At 35.6% G+C, this 17,263-nt stretch overlaps 2 protein-coding genes across 4 annotated transcripts; one reads left to right on the forward strand and one right to left on the reverse strand.

Annotated features, from left to right (window-relative positions):
• Positions 1-887: 887 nt before the first annotated feature.
• Positions 888-5,914, reverse strand: LOC120774527 (ubiquitin thioesterase trabid). Of its 3 annotated transcripts, none has more exons than XM_040104239.1 (11): positions 5,726-5,914; positions 5,093-5,217; positions 4,805-5,033; positions 3,970-4,735; positions 3,685-3,904; positions 3,508-3,615; positions 2,810-3,428; positions 2,499-2,743; positions 2,144-2,355; positions 1,933-2,081; positions 888-1,871 (listed from the first exon to the last, which is right to left on the reverse strand). In XM_040104239.1, the coding sequence occupies exons 3-11, from the start codon at positions 4,933-4,935 to the stop codon at positions 1,793-1,795; spliced, it is 2,529 nt and encodes an 842-aa protein (XP_039960173.1). In that variant the 5' UTR covers positions 4,936-5,033; positions 5,093-5,217; positions 5,726-5,914; the 3' UTR covers positions 888-1,792. The 3 variants fall into 3 exon arrangements, with proteins under 3 accessions (XP_039960173.1, XP_039960192.1, XP_039960182.1); XM_040104258.1 differs by lacking the exon at positions 5,726-5,914 and adding an exon at positions 5,498-5,705; XM_040104248.1 differs by having other exon boundaries at positions 4,805-5,217.
• A 306-nt stretch (positions 5,915-6,220) lies between these two features.
• On the forward strand, positions 6,221-8,860 carry LOC120775305. The gene is made up of 4 exons (XM_040105442.1): positions 6,221-6,536; positions 6,984-7,327; positions 7,409-7,496; positions 7,550-8,860. Exons 2-4 carry the CDS (start codon positions 7,199-7,201, stop codon positions 8,002-8,004), a joined length of 672 nt encoding a protein of 223 aa, XP_039961376.1. The 5' UTR covers positions 6,221-6,536; positions 6,984-7,198; the 3' UTR covers positions 8,005-8,860.
• The last annotated feature ends 8,403 nt before the right edge of the window (positions 8,861-17,263 follow it).

Below are 17,263 nucleotides of genomic sequence, written 5' to 3' on the forward strand. Positions count from 1 at the left end.
AAAAGGCAAAGTGTCAATAGTTGCGCCAATTTCATATTCTGTTCGTCAGTGAAATAAGGCCGCAACAGGGTGACTATCATATAAACAAATGTCTAGTTAGTGTAAAATGTATTTGTCATGAAATTAAAAAAAATAAAAAAACGTAATTGTAAAACGTGATACTTAACTCAGGTAAAATTCAGATATTCTGCTTTTACATAGATTAAAATTAATAAAATCGAGGGAGCTGCCCACATATTCCCTTGTTGCTAACGGTATTTCAAAAAAAGAAAAAACGTTAACCTCGATTGCAACGATGCTATAATACCCATCACATTAAAAAAGTTACCGTACAAGTACTTGCTATTTTGTATGGCAGCTATATATGCTGTAGTGGTTTGATTTGAACAATTTCTTCGGAAATGAGCTACTTCTTGGGGAGTTTCGATCTGGATGTTACAAATTTCGTGACACGCTTAATTCCTGTTCAGGATATACATAAAACCGATTTAGTTCTATAACTATAAGAAAAAAATACCTACAAAATACTTATAATGGTCTACATATACTCTCAAACGGTTGGACTTCTCTGATAAGCATTTTGCATACTAACCTCGACCAAAAGTCATCTTAATTGCGCCTATTAAATACAAGCGATTAGAACTAATATAGTTAAATAGTATAAAGCCAATTGTTTTCTCTTTTAATCCATCTTATATGTAGTATATTTTGTGTGAAATGGGCGTAAGTTTCTTTCAATAACATTACCAACAAAAATTATAATATGTATGTAATATAATAATCCATTTATAATTCCAAGAAATAAATCGTAAACAACTATTAATATTTTCTCATACATCATTGATCATATTCATACTTATTTACTTTTTAAATTATTATTGTAGATGTATGTTTTTAAAATTTTTTCAATATAAATATATTTTTTTCCTTTTTTTTCTTTTTGATTGCGGACAATTACTGATAAAATTAGTACGACAACTGTAGTCGGCCAGCAAAAAGAAACGCATTATGACAATAAAATATTTTCTAGTTCAAGTATTACATATTTTACATTCATTTGATTTTGTAAATAATACATACTTAATATTAAAACTATTTTATTTTAAATTTTCTTTTATTTATACTTTACTTGAGACTCAACGTACGCACGTGAATTCAATGTCGGTAAATGTTTGACATTTTCGTTCATCAAAGTTTAAATAGCACATGTATTGTATGAGATGCTATCGGTTTTGCTATTTTGATCTCATATCCGTTTTGTCTTTTGCCTTTTGCCTTTTGTTATTTTAATTTTACACTAAACTCGATTAACTGTTACACACCTGTGTGTGAGTGTGATCACCATGATAAACATAAGTTTCTAATTATTTTCTGTTTATATTTACGTTTCCTTTAGATTGCATTATTTAGCTTTCTCACTAAAATCAACGATTTTTGTTGAATTGGAAACGGATATGATTTTTTTTAGTTATTTGCTACATTTTCTTTGCATTTTTTCTCGTAATATATATTTATTTGTATGTATCGTACAAACCTACAAATACGTAAGTTTCGCAATACCCGTTAACTACGTAAAATATGCTTTAATTTTTTTAATCAATATAACGGCATGTTAGTTATCTAGGTATTCATACTTTTAGTTACTCAATTTTAATAATTGTATATATGTATTCAGTTTATGTTTTGGGATTCTTTTATGAAGTATACACTACCACTTTATATCGTGCTTATTAGCTTAATGTCACCGTCGAGCAAGTTGTCTCCAAGAACTGCAACTAGTTTGCGCTCGTGCCTATTCTTCGTCGGAATCACCCTCACTTGAGTAGCCGGTTTGTTGAGGTCTTCGCACAAAAGGCGCTGTTATGACTTGACTGAAATATGGTCAAAATGATTATTTTGCATGAGGGAAACTGCGGTAGCACCGATACTTACGCGATTCTTCGATAGTGATTTAACCATTCTTCCAGCATTTGTGCTACCAACAGAGGACGTTTACGTATTTTCTGTTGTGCCACCAGTAAGCCGCCATCTGTAACACACACATCCAACCATTGTCGCATTATAGCCTCTTCGCGGCCCATCTGTGAAATTCAAGAGCATTGGACTATGTAGCATGCTAGTATGTTTTTTTTGTCAATACTACCTCAGCCTGAGTTAGAAAGTGTATTGGAAAAAGTTTTGATTCACAATCCATCAACGGCAGATAACGCACATCCTCTGGTTCATCTCTACGTGGATCGATTCGGGCAAAGGGCTCCATCGGCACTAAAGCACTGAAATGTCCACGCGTATAACCGAGTGCAATGGGTGATTTTATGCAGAAATTTTGATCCCAAAATAGCGGCAAGTAAAGTCCTATTTTTTTAAATGTAAAATTTTTTTAATTATACGTTTTTTTTTAATTATTTGTTTTATTTTTATTTAAAAAAACTAAAAATAAGTAAATAATTTGTTGCTTGTATTTAAAAATTGCTGTAATTAAAAATAAAATGTATTACCTTCAAATCTCGCATAGCCGATGTCCTCGCCACGAAAGCTTTTGACATATTTTACACCGTAAACTATGATTGGTCGTCGCAATATATGAGCTAAAGCAAATATATGTAACTGTTCCAAAGATGAGCCCGGTTGACTGGCCAACGACAGCAAATTACTCCAGTCTTCTTGCCATTGGGCATCTTCCAATGTAAAATGTAACATAGATGCCTGCCACTTTTCATATTCCTTCCAACGTGGATAAAAGCTGATAGGCGACAAATTAATTATTAATAATATATTCACAACACTTATGGCTGTATGTATGTCTTACATGGGACCACACTGATGCAAGGTATCTGCCAAGGCTCGACGCAGCGTATTGTCGCGGTCAAACACACCCCAAGTTGCCTGCATTGCCGAGTCTAATAGGCAATCGCCAGCGCTACGATTCCACAACACTAATAACCGAGAGCCCAAGCGTGCTGTGATTTCCAGCGACCAATTGAGTGCGGGTGGAGGGTTTTCAAGTTGCTTTTGGGCATCACGATCTAACAATTCATCATATAGCTGCTCCTGAATTTGTATTGGCAACTCTTCTATCTCGGCTGGCAAAGCAAATGTCGCATGCTCTTGCACATACAAGCAATTAAAAGAAGTTTTACGCATGCGTAGCGTATTTGCAAAATGCCTTCGTATATCGGCGGCTAAGTCCGGTGCAACATATGAAGGTACGCGTTTAATGCCAGGCCCGGAGCCTGAGATCTGTGCAAGCAACATGGGCAACATTTCTTCGCGATGAAAACGTATTGCTAAATGAATCAGCGTGTGACCCACGTCAAACGCCGAGTTACGATTCAATATAGCGATTTCAGTCGCCGTTAAAGCACGTGCAGGATTGCCGCCACAAGACAAATACGCCTCCACAGCACTATAATTGTTTTCCACAACACCTGTGGAGTACGAATATAATTAATATGGTGGTGACGATAAATATATAATGAAATGCATATGAAATTATCTGGGACTTACCGAGGCAAGCATTTAACCACTGCCAATCAACTTGTCGTCTTATTTGTCGGGTACGCCGTTCTTGACGCTCTTGCACCGTATCACAGTTGTTTATAGTCTCAGAAGAACCTACATTTTAATAATGAAATGTGCGCGTGATTATTTTAAAATATGATAAAAGTGTCTATAGTTTCTTACCTAGTTGGTAAATATGTTTTTTGTTGAATGAATTATTCGTTGACACAGTCATGTCATGGTTTTCATCCTTTATGTTGAGGAAATTGTTGCTTCCCGAGCCGGATGTTGCTGTGATGGCGTTGTTGTCACCCAACGAAGCTATGCAGGTTGCATTTCCATCACGCGGCTCTCCACACATTGAACATTTAAGACTTTTTGGCCAATTTTCATAAGTACACGTCTACAATCAAAGCAAAAAATTAAGTCAAATATTTATAGTATTTATATTATTAACTTGTATCTTACATTACAGGCCCATTTGGCTACATAACAGTTCTGCAGAGATGTGGACGATTGATTGTGCTGTTGTTGTTGCTGCGACGAATTTGCAAGATTATTTAAGTGTGTTGTATTAACCGTTGTGGTATTTGTCGCCACAATCATATTGGCATTAGACGACTGTTCAAATGGACTAAGTCTATTTGAAGCGGCACCCACGGATTGAATATAACTATTACTTGCTTTTTTAAGAATTTGGTCAGTGTGACTGCTTGCTTCGTTTTTATTCGATTCCGCGTTATTACTAGTATTCAATTCCATATCATTGGTGATACGTAATGATTTTAACTGTTCTTTAAGGTTATTCGACGAAGTTGTCGATGAGTTCGTGGTAATTATTGCTGCTGGTGTTTCGTTGACGACATCCACGGTTTTTGAACTTTTTTCAATATAACTTTGGGGACCATCAATTGCGTCTAGATTTGCACTAGCAGGTAATGAAGCTGCTGCCGCCTCACCGGCGTTGCAAATAGTTTGTTCGACATTAACATGAACAGCTGTGCCACGCTTGGTGCAACATTGTACACATCGCAAACTTCGTGGCCAGTTTAGGTAGGTGCACATCTTGCAGGCCCATTTAGCGCAAGCAGATGGGGAGGCCGTGGCTGGAGTTGTTGATGGTACATCTTGCCGCGATTGTGCATAACAAGCGTTAAGGCTAGAAGCTTCCACCACATCAGCAGTAGCGCCACGCTCCTCTTCACCACCAAAGGCTGTTTGGGGGGGACTTAGTCTAGAAAATTTTATTTATACTTATTATTGGTGTATATGTCATTAAGTTAAATATATAAATTTTAATTACCGGAAGATATCCTCATTCAACAGTGGTTTTGCACCTTTACACATTGTGCATTTAAGCGACGAGGGAAAGTTTTCATAGGTGCAATAATCGCATGTCCACTTTTGTACTTTGCTGTCATCTGAATCGCACATTTCTTTAGTCGGCAAAGCAGTACCTTGAGAACTAACTGCGTTTGGTAACCGATCGCTTGACAAAACCACAATTGACGACACGGCACACTACACACTTCCTGAATGTCCCTTTAACAAGTTAGGCTAATTGGTCTTTTTTATTTATCCAATATAATACCTTTTACAATCCAATTGGAAAATGACAATAAGCGGGCTGAATGTTGAAGGTTAATCGTACTTATCAATTTAGCCTCTGTATTATCGTTTTTGCAAGGCAGATGGAAAACGTTATATTGGAGGACACTAAAGGCGCAAACGTGTTTTTTCGGCCAAGGGCAGTGGTATATACATATATGTATATATCAGCGAAGGATGCAAGCAGCGTCAAAGAAAAACAAAAACAAATACAAATGTGATTAATTAAACATAGGCAATGTCAAATGGTTATGTCCTTGACACTCAGCTACAATATTTCTTGGGCATCTATAAATATGTTCACTGCACCTACATATATATGTGTATAGCATTGATAATGCAATATAATATAATTAAAATTAAGAAATGATTGCGCTTTTCACATTACAATGGCGCTGGTCCGAATTCCAATGTCGGAATTGGCACAAAAAATATTTAGCAAACAAATTACTGCAATCACACACAAACGATTTTCACACGCGTCGATAATTTCTAATTGTGAATATAATTGGACCCAAAACAAAGGAATACGGAACACTAAATGGCCAACAACTAAACTTTCACTGCATCAGCAATATTGTGGGAAAATTGCATGAAAGCATTAAAACATATTCACCTCCCGCCCCTTTGCTTGTACGAATAATTGCAGCTAAACACGCATCCGTACTTAAAATCGACGTGCCGCAATTTATTTATAAACTTCGAATTTTTATTATTTCATGATATTGATTTGTGTTTTCTATTTTTTTGGATTTTTTGCAGTATTGCAACAAATAGAAAAATTGTTAAATTCGACTGGGGAAAATGAAAATGGACCACAAATTTATTACGTCAATATTTTGACAGTTTCAATGCGTTTGCGACAGTGGAGAATAATTTTAATGCGTTCGAAAATTGAGGTAAACATCTTATTATATTAACAAGTGTTTGCATTTATTTTATTTTTTTTGTATTAGAAAGTAAGCAGTTTTACAAGGTTTGTATATATTTTCCATTAATTCTTATCGCATATCGATTAAAATTTTGTAAGATTACAGTGATTTTTTTTCAGATATAGTAATTAAATTGTATAAGATTACAGTAGTCTTTCAACTATTTGCACTTTTCCTGTTTTTATCCATGACACTGGTTGCGCATTTGTAAAAGCAATGCAACATGGCTCCTTAAAAGCACAAAGCGAAACAAAGAAAGTATCATTAAATTTAAAACAGGCAATAAAGAAACAAAGAAAGTTATTGAAGTTCGGAAGTGATTTCAGTGCGTAAACAAAATAAATAAATATCTTTCATCATTTGATTAACAACAAGTCAGATAACAATCCAAGTGCATTGTGTAATAAGTAAATATAGGCAACATATTTCTCCAATAATTCAAACGAAAATTTATCCAAACAGAGTGCATTTGGTGACAAGGAATAGTTGATTGGCGTGAGTAATTATTCATTTAATTTACAGATATGTATGTACAATATAAGTATATGCATGCAGTTTTAGTGTAAACCGTTTTTATTCAGTGCCTTTGTTTGCGGTTTCGGTATGAATACAGGTTTAGATATTTAAATGCGATTGCGTAGTTCTGAAATGATATGGTTGCACAAACAAGTAAATATGTACAAGTGATGCGTTTATGTACACACAGACACAAGCCACAAGTACGTGTAGTGATACAGAAGTGAAAAATTGTCAAGTTCGTGGCCAAAGTTTTTAGTTTCTGTTCATATCAGCCTGATGCATAAATAACAAATACTATCGCTTATTGAATAAGTTATTGAATAAGTTATTGTTACAAAAATACTTACCACATATATGATTATAGCAAGTATAATATTGTTTATTTTAATTGTTGGTGTGAATGAATTTTCCATGGAATGCTAGTGCAACGACCAAACATAAAATCGTATGCACATAGCAACAACCGCTTCCAATTGGGGTGGAGAAAGTGTGAACAAGTGGCTAAATTCCTAATGCCATCAGGAAGCAGGTTGTAGACATCACTTGCAGCAAACGCATTAAACGACCGTTTACTGGTTGCAGTAATCACATAATTGTAATGTATTAATCGCGCCGCATCTTGCCAGTCAACGAAAGCCATGAGCATACGCACAAGGGCACTAGTCTTTTCAACCTTCTTCGGGAGTTGCATCGCAATTGGACTCCTGCTGGTCAGTCTAACAACAAATCATTGGGTGCGTGCCTATCCGAAACGGATCAATTCAACAGTAAGTACATCAAAACCTGCAAATTGTGCAATGCAATTACATGAATATTACTCTACTAATCTTTATATTACTTTTTTCCAGGATTCTAAAGGTGATATTAACTTTGGCTTATTTTATGGTAACAAAGATCTAAACTATGGCTTTGGTGTTCGTACCACACCTATCATTGGTATGTTTTGTTAATACATATATTCGTATATAGCTATATCTGATATTTTTTAGTATACACATTCGATCAAAATGGGCCGGAAACTATGAATTTTTGGCTATGGCTGATTACAGCTTTGGGTACTGGCTTTGGCTTGCTTACATGTGCAATTTCGGCAATTGCCGCCGTGTTAAAGGCCGCATCAGCAGCAAAGCGTCCTGCAACTATGGTACTACTTTTCGCTTCCAATATATCATCGGCAGCCGCTCAGGTGATCGCTTTCGTTTGTTGGCTTGTTCAGTTCTATCAATATCTGCAGCAAAATGTACTTGCTGTACAAGATCGTCATTGGTATAGTCATGGCTTAGCTTATTTGGGGTACAGCTTTTATTTGGTAATCGCATCTACACTTGTTGTTATATTAAATATTATCATATTACTGCATGCTAAACGTCGTGAGCGAGCCGATCGCCAAAGACTTGAGCCTCCTAGTGAGGAGAAGAATCAAGGCGCCATAATGTTATACTAAAAGCTAATGCTTTATCCTCATAGAAATATTTTTAGTAAAAAAAAAATCAACTGATGTTAATTTATTATTAATTAGCGTGATTATTGAATCTCATACCGCAATTGATCATACTCGGAAATTGATTTATTTCCCAAAAAGGAGGTAATTTCGTATCCATATTCATAAATGTATAATTATGTATGTAAATATGTACACACAAGGTCAAAATAATAAGTACTTTCCTTTAGCCTGAAATCGTGGTTAAATTTTGAATGTTTCGTGAAGTAAACAAATGAAACTTGGCGAGAGACTTCAATTGATAATAATTGATGTCAAAAAGAATTTTAGAAGTAATTGAAAATAATGGCCGAAATACTAGATAATGATGAAAAAAGTAAGCAAAAATCAAATAGGGCACAGAAAACTGAAACTAATACATTTTTTCAGTCACAGCTACCTGATGGACTTATTATTTTTTCCATCCATTTCTATAGCCTTTTATCTTCTAGAAATGTAAGTTCAAATTTAAATTTTTATTACTAATATCATTATTTCTTTTATTTAAACGTTAAAAGAAATGAAATGTAATTTTCTATCTCTCCAAACATGAGCAAAAATGAGTTTATTATTCATTGAAAGCCATACGTATGTATGTATGTACTTATTATTTTGACTATGTGTGTATATATAATAGGTGAATAGCATTTAAAGTGTGTGCACTGTATGTTTTGTGCAAACATATTTTACGATATACTCTACTACTTTATTGGACTGCCTACTTTGTCAACCACTTATTTTATTCCTATCTCGGGTTTCCGTTGAATCTACTTGTAATATTAAAATAATATTTTTTAAATAAATTGAATTTTAAAGTAAATGACTCGATAAATGATAGTCTTACTTTAATAATTAAACGACTTTTGACTCAGTGCTTACTTGGGTAGAAAAGATTATAATATTTTTCAATAAAATTGCAGTGGTATATTTGTTTCTTCTAATGCTATTGTTGGCTGCGCGTGTGTACGAGTTAATAATCGTTGTCGTAACCACAAAACTCAAGTTACAAGCGTTCAACAGGCCAGCGAAAAGCAGAAGGTATACAGAATAACCAAGCACGCTTAGCACGCCCATTAGAGTTAAATTTGAATTCAGTTCGCAGAGTGTCCGTTATTGAGATATTGTATGTCAAATGTTGGAAGTAAAGTGATGTCCAGAGACCAACAGTTAAAAATGCAGAAACGGCTGCAACGCCATTCCAAATAAATAAGCCGAAAACATTGAATATACGTTCTACTGGGTTCTTGTACACGTTGATTAGTGCAAAGGTCGAAGCACAAATGTTGAAAACTATGCTGACTGCATTAAGGATAACAAAACGCAAAGCCACCAACAGGTTGGTATGTAAGCTTTATCATTGATGGCGTTTTCTGCAAAAAATATTTAAGCGGTTTATGTAAATATTTTAGAATTGTACTTCACTCACGTTTGAATGAGTTGATTCTTGGGCTTCCAGCTATTGTTTTTCCTTGGAACCTTCTTTCTGGTGCAACGTTCTGTTCACATGGTATCGTGGTTATATTTGAATGTATGCGATTCAGTTCGTCGAGTCGCATGGTAGCGTTACGTTGGCAGCTATACATACAGAGGCCAAGGTCAAAATCACATACAACTAAAATTATAGAAATTCATTAAAATATTGAATAAAAAAAATAATTTTTATATAAACGGTCAAATTTGGTAAGGCTTAGGTTAGGTTATACTGGTTGCGACTGTATATTCCTCTTACACAACGTATTTTGTGAATTTGTGATACTCCATCTAGCCCCTTGAACTGCCAAGCTACTATATATGTATCTAAGACGAGTTCTAGGTAGCCTCTCGCATACGAATTCTTTGTACTCTCTCCATGTGTCGTTGTTGTTTTTCTTTTAGCGGGTACGTAGTTCCCGTTAGGATGGTAAGGATTCGGGAACTCTCTGCTTACAGGACTTCGCAATAGACACTCTCGTTTCTCGCGGCAACTCGAGCTCTTCGGTTGCGATTAACTCGGATTTTATTCGGCCAAGGGTGGTTATTTCGGTGGTCTAACCCCGTTTAGATCGGGGCCACATGCAGCCATTTTCCGGCAGCCGCTACATCTGTTATCTCCCTGCTTCTAAGAACATTTTCTGACGATCGCATTACGTTAGAGTGTATTGCCTTAACTGCCACCTGGCCATAGACGTATGTTGTTTCCTGCGTTATTAGCTATTTCAGCCATTTTCCTGGCCGTACATAAGGTTCGCTGTGATCCAGCTCTCCATTAGCAATTTTTGATCCGTCTGTATAAAAGTTGTAAGTATCACTGGCGAGTCACATGCTTCTGCGCCATTCACCCTCTTTTAGTGTGATTTCAAATATTTTCTCCCAATTCTTCTTCTTCTTAATTGGCGTAGACACCGCTTACGCGATTATAGCCGAGTTAACAACAGCGCGCCAGTCGTTTCTTCTTTTCGCTGCGTGGCGCCAATTGGATATTCCAAGCGAAGCCAGGTCCTTCTCCACTTGGTCCTTCCAACGGAGTGGAGGTCTTCCTCTTCCTCTGCCTCCCCCGGCGGGTACTGCGTCGAATACTTTCAGAGCTGGAGTGTTTTCATCCATCCGGACAACATGACCTAGCCAGCGTAGCCGCTGCCTTTTAATTCGCTGAACTATGTCAATGTCGTCGTATATCTCGTACAGCTCATCGTTCCATCGAATGCGATGCTCAAAGGACCATAAATCTTTCGCAGAATTTTTCTCTCGAAAACTCGTAACGTCGACTCATCGGTTGCTGTCATCGCCCAAGCCTCTGCACCATATAGCAGGACGGGAATTATGAGCGACTTATAGAGTTTAGCTTTTGTTCGTCGAAAGAGGACTTTACTTTTCAATTGCCTACTCAGTCCGAAGTAGCACCTGTTGGCAAGAGCAATCCTGCGATGGATTTCCAGGCTGACATTGTTGGTGGTGTCAATGCTGGTTCCTAAATAGACGAAATTATCTACAACTTCAAAGTTATGACTGTCAACAGTGACGTGAGAGCCAAGTCGCGAGTGCGACGACTGTTTGTTTGATGACAGGAGATATTTCGTTTTGCCCTCGTTCACTGCCAGAACCATTTTCTGTGCTTCCTTGTCCAGCCTGGAGAAAGCAGAACTAACGGCGCTGGTGTTGAGGCCGATGATATCAATATCGTCGGCATACGCCAGCAGCTGTACACTCTTATAGAAGATGGTACCTTCTCTGCTTAGTTTTGCAGCTCGAACTATTTTCTCCAGAAGCAGGTTGAAAAAGTCGCACGATAGGGAGTCGCCTTGTCTGAAACCTCGTTTGGTATCGAACGGCTCGGTACTCCCAATTAAAGTCTATTAATCTACCAATCTCCTGCTTATTGGGCTATTGGATACAGTTTATTTGTCAAATAAAAAAGTTTTCCACAAAAGGTATTCGTTTTGAATAGTGCATGTGTAAAATTTCAGATCGATATCTTAAAATAAAAGGGACTAATTCGCATATAAACACAGTCTGTCTGACATGGCTAAATCTGCTCAGTTCGTCACGAAGTGTGTATACCTATACTTCATATGGTCTCCGATGCTTCCACTGGGTTTTACAAACTTCGTACTATCTCGTGGCTTCAATTCGTCGTATATACATACATACATATATTTTAAGGGCATAATTAGTATTATATACATACATTTGTATATTGAATGATAACTCACCAGCAAAATCAAATACCAATTTTGATGCTAATTGTTGACGATTCAGACAGCCCGCGAATATTCCATAGTTAATCTCATTGTGTAGTCGAGTGGAGAGTACGGTCGACGCTCTTAACTTATTACAAACATAATTACAGATTTTATACTCTTTTTAAATATTTATAGAAACTTCAGATTGCCTCCCACTTTAGTCAATTAGCAAAATGTCTATTTATGTATATAAGAATGGGAAAATGGCTAATTGACTTAAATAAGAGGAGTGTAGTGAACTTATACTACTACATATTATATATACTTACCCAATTTTCTGTTGCAATACTAATTAAAGAAAGTAGACAAGATAATAATGGAATTACTAGCGTTGTTGCAATAAGTTCCCGTTTTGCCGAGACCATTGTTAAGAAAGACTTTCTTTCACATTAATTGCAAAAACCGCTCTCATTGAAAAATATAATTCTGTTTCGTGCAGAAGATGTGCACAATGAAATTATTTCAAACACCTCCACAGTCTAATTGTTTAGCTGCGACGTCAATTACTAGAGAAGAACACATATCTTATCATAAAAGATGCAAATTCTTCACATTTTGTCAGTTGTCATGGTTGAAAGGCAGACACACTCGTACTTACCTAAAATGGAAAACAACTTACATACATATCAACAAAATTTAGTTTTTATTGAATACGATTCTCTACATCATATCAAGAGTACTTACATACGAGTATACTACTATAAGCAATAAATAGTGAGACTTTGTTTATAATTTCTTAAGTAAATTCTTAATTTATTCTTCAAAATCTATGTCGTCCCCTTTAAAGTAATCTCCCATGGCCCCAATACACTTATCTCAAAGTTTTTTCAATCCTCAAAATGGTTGTCCCTTCCGGAATGGCGATTCACGATTAATGTTTTCAATTGACTCAAAACGGTTACCCCGGAGCGGTCGTTTGAATTTGCTGAATAGCCAAAGGTCACACGGAGCTAAATCAGGCGAACATATTAGAAATTTGACGAAGAATCAATGCAGTAAGCGACAGTGCATTATCATGGTGCAAAGACCAAAATGTACCGGCCCATAATTCTGGCCTCTTTTTACGAATAACTTCACGACCCGCTTTGACATATGTAGGTTTTGCAGCTGCGGCTCACCTTTCTAGGATATTCGGCCGATTGATTGTCTGTTTCCGGGTCGTAAGCATGGATTTAAGATACATCGCCAGAAATAAAACGTTTCATGGCATCTTGGTAGTTGGAAAGCATTGTTTAACAGTCGTTAACACGGCACTGTTTTTCTTAAAAATTTAGTGAATTTGGAACCAATCATATTTTCACTTTTCTTAGACAAAAATGATCTTTCAAAATGGGTTTCACCTATCCTTCTGATATTCTAACCATGCCACTAAAATAGCTGACTGTTAATAGTCGATTCTCAAACACCAATTCCTTTATTTTTTGACGTGTTGACCATCATTTTATGCTGATGGCCGTCCTGAACGTGGTTCATCGTCTACGCGTTCTCAACTCTCCTTGAATAATTTGTACCAATCGGAAACACTTGTTCGCTACAAATAATTATTACTGTAGGCCTTTACCGAAATTCTGAACGTTTCGGTACCAGAAATTTGATTCCGCACACAAAATTTATGGGACTTCTTTGTTGAATAATTTCACTCATCGCAAAAATGACCGAACGCACTTTGTATACTTCAGAAAGACAAGCGTATACTAAAGACTAATGATTATTTTGATGTGACATTTGGCACTGTCAAATATAAAAAAGATATTATATTATGTACATATGTATGTATATAAACGAGTGCTTGTTTTTAGAAATTTAAAGATGCAATGATTTTTGATTTTTTTTGACGAACATCCCTCTAAAATAAATTTAATCTTAATTTTAATAGATATACATTTTATTAGTTAAAGAGTTTGAAATCAATCAAAATGTTTTGTTAAACTCATTTTTTCCCCTTCTTTGATCAATTGATAATTTGTACTCCCCCGAACAATCTCGAGCCAATTGAGCAAAACAGCAAATGAGTCCAAACTTTCCGCAGAACGCAGGTTTTTGAAAATATTTAGTAGTAAATCAAAATGTAAAAGGGTTTGAAAGGAATTATTATATCACAAACCGAAAGGCATTTGGCGATCTAAAATTAAAGAGATGCATAGTTAATTATGATATTGGATATTTTGAGCTTGAGAGAAAAGTAAGTTCCCATATAGTTGAAAAATATTTCAATTTCAAGTAAAAACACAACTGTAGTTTAAGTCGACATATCCACTTGCATGTCTAAAAAACAGCATTTTGAGAATTTTCTTGAATAGGTGTATTATTTAATTAATAAATAACATAAAAGTACATTTATAGAATTTAATATACTTTAATAATGATTATTAATTTTGAACAACTGGATTCCTTTTATTCAGTAGCCAATCTTCAGGTGGACCTCCGTAAAATAAGTGTCTGAAAGTGAGGAACACTTTTCTATTTAAATTTATATTTAATTCAAAAATAAAAAAAAAAACATGTTTTTGCTACGTATGTACATATGTATATAGATGAAAACAATTTATCAATAAAGGACCAGTCGAAATTTTGATTTTTGACATAATGCCGGCTTGTCAAAAAAAGTTGTTTCTTGTGAAAAAATTATATATTATAGTAGCTTAAAAATCGAAATTGTTGTAAAAAATCTTATTTCCTCTGTTATTGCCTGATGAAGATACATATATGTTTATTATTTGATACGGTCTTGCGAAAATTTCAAATCGATCGGTCCAGTCGTTTAAGGTTTTGAGTGCCTCCTACGCTCCTATCTTTGAAAGTATATGCCATGTCACCTTCAAATTGTCGGATAATACTCTCAAATATTTGTACATTTGATATATGTATGTATGTATATGCAAAACCAAAAATCGATTTTTGGAAATTCACAAATGGTAATCCTGAAAAGCTCGTTCGGTTAGAAAAAATTTTGTGATGAAACAACCGTTATATAATTATTATTTTAATTTAAAAAAGGTTTGAATCTCACGCTTTGGGTTTCTGTGAACACAATGCTCTTTTATTAGAATTGTTTCAGTAGATTTGAACTGAGCAACATTTTTTTATCCGTCGAAAATCTTTTGAGGTATTTAGTGTTGGTATGGAACCTTGTGGAAGTTAAATTTATTCGAAAGGCGATAATGAAGAAACGTATGTGAAACCCAAAGAGAATATTTGCTAAACTTTTTTATACTTTCGCAACATGTTGCTACAGAGTATAATAGTATCGATTACCCAAATACCAAAAACTAAACGTGATAGAATATAGAATTGTTCATATTAAATTAATTAATTGTATATTAAATTCCTTCTAATTTTTTCACTTTACAGTATACAAATCAAACATCAATGAGGTTATCAGAATAAAATTTTGCACAAATAGTGCACTTAAAGTATTTAATTTTATGCCAAAAATCGAAATCGTACTGTAACTTTTTAAGAACCCAGACACCAAATATTTAAGTAAATTTTTTACCCAAGATATCGGTCAACTTGTGAGGTCTAGTACTGAAATTCGGAGATATGAATAAAATCAAGGCAATACTTCCCCTAATTTAATATAAAACTTTGCATGTATAGAATGTTCGGCTACAACTTAGTCTTTCTTTTGTTGTCTTGTTTTTAAATAGAAACATTATTCTCGATTTAAATGATACATGAATTCTCATGTCAGAAAATCGTTCTACCAAGTTTATATGATCCCCCCGCCCCCAGGGGTGGCCCCGCATCAATGCACTCCGCTACGCTTCTTGCCAAGAGTGTTTTCTATAATCCGGTTCAAGATATTGGGACATCAATCCAAAAAATCTGCAAAATATTTGGACATACATGGATCTAAGTCTGTGGGAATGTATTTAGTATCCAACAGTGTATTAAATGAACCCCTGTGGGTTTTCTCATCAGCAGTTTCCTCACAAACCACAGAGTCGCCCCCAAATAAAGACATAATTTATTCGGCAATATTGTGCACTGCTGAACAATCTTACATACAAACGTCATTTTACTATATGTTCATATGGATATACATATGTATGTATGTATTTGGTCACCTTAGTCCACAATCCCATACGTCATTGTTCGCTGACGTTGCTTGCTTCGGTTTGTGCCACACTGAAGAGTCAATTGCCGGAAAGGAAGTGTGGGGTGCAGGTAGAGCCATGCAGAATTCTTACGTTTTGCCCTTTCCTAGCAACAGCAACAGCAACAATATTAGCATGTATCTTCATCAACGAAGTCAATTTGTGTGCCAGAGGAAACACCACAATAAGGAAACGCTGACGATCAGCAAGTAGAGGAAGTGCTGCCGCTGTGTCTTTGTCCCGAATATCTAAACAAACTACATTCATACAATTAATTTGAAGAATGACTACTCGTATAATCGATACCACTGGGACGGAAAGTAGTAAAAAAAGGCAGAGTGAACTGTGAAATAATGCCAATTAATTGATTTGTTTGCGAAATGTCACAGTTGTGACATAATGACACCGTTTAATGCCTTATTTGTTTCACTTACTTCCATTTACTTGTGTTTCTTTGCATTTTTAAGACGTTCGCTTGAGCGATTGCTGTAGGCTCAGCATGTGTGGCGATCATCTCCCTGTGCAGTCAAATTGGTGTTGGGCCTTAGGCGCACTCAATTAGTCGTGTGTGGCTGTCGTTGTGTGTTTGTAGGTTCGAACGAAAAAGAAATCAGTATTGCTGACTATTTTGACATTTAGAACACAATAACGGTGTCAAGATTGCACCACAAGAGTCCATCCATCAAAATCGTCTAAAAATACACACATACAAACATGCTTCGTTTTTTAATTGCTCAGCATAAATTGAAGGAATTCCATAAAATGAAGCAATCTTGCAGATGTATCCAAAAACAATCATACGGCTTAATCATTTATGGTAGAAGGTTATGTTAGTTCCAAGATAATTAAAATCTACTGTGTATAGGAGTTTGCCAGGTGTTTTATATTTTTTAAATAATTTTGTAGTTTCATTACTTTTTACATATCTTCTCAGTGCTGGTAGAAAATATAGTGCGCAATATCCTGTGAAAGACCAGGGATCGGACTCTCTTTCCACCAATATCAAACAAGTTTTTTCTAATAGTCATTAACCCTTATCAGGCGACAGTAAACTTCCGAGCTGATTCAATTTTCACATAAAACCTCATTGGGGCTCCGGTTTCGAATCAAAACTTCTAGGTTTATCCATTTGACGGTTAAAAGCAAAGCTCATATCTTAATGGAGATGGAGGTCAGCCAGTCCCAGCAACTAGCAAAGACATAAGCACTTGAAGTTCGAATGCAACAACTTTCTTACATGTTTCTCTTTTCTAAAGTTTATAGGGAATCGATGCCAAAGAATCTCTTACAATTTCTGCAAAACACCATAAAAAAATTATAACAAAGACATGCAATTGATCGTTTCGCAAAAATGTCACCTTATACAATTTGCTTTCGCTCATGATTATTTCATTATTAGCTCTA

Source organism: Bactrocera tryoni, chromosome 1 (assembly GCF_016617805.1).
Source record: "Bactrocera tryoni isolate S06 chromosome 1, CSIRO_BtryS06_freeze2, whole genome shotgun sequence".
Taxonomy (NCBI): Eukaryota; Metazoa; Arthropoda; class Insecta; order Diptera; family Tephritidae; genus Bactrocera; species Bactrocera tryoni.

Coding starts and splice junctions, on each gene's coding strand:
- LOC120774527 (XM_040104239.1), bottom strand. CDS start 4,935: ATGTGCGATTCAGATGACAGCAAAGTACAAAAGTGGACATGCGATTAT. Junction 3,905..3,969: donor TAGCCAAATGGGCCTGTAAT/GTAAGATACAAG, acceptor CTTTGATTGTAG/ACGTGTACTTATGAAAATTG. Junction 1,872..1,932: donor AATCACTATCGAAGAATCGC/GTAAGTATCGGT, acceptor ACCATATTTCAG/TCAAGTCATAACAGCGCCTT.
- LOC120775305 (XM_040105442.1), top strand. CDS start 7,199: ATGAGCATACGCACAAGGGCACTAGTCTTTTCAACCTTCTTCGGGAGT. Junction 7,328..7,408: donor CGAAACGGATCAATTCAACA/GTAAGTACATCA, acceptor ACTTTTTTCCAG/GATTCTAAAGGTGATATTAA. Junction 7,497..7,549: donor TCGTACCACACCTATCATTG/GTATGTTTTGTT, acceptor GATATTTTTTAG/TATACACATTCGATCAAAAT.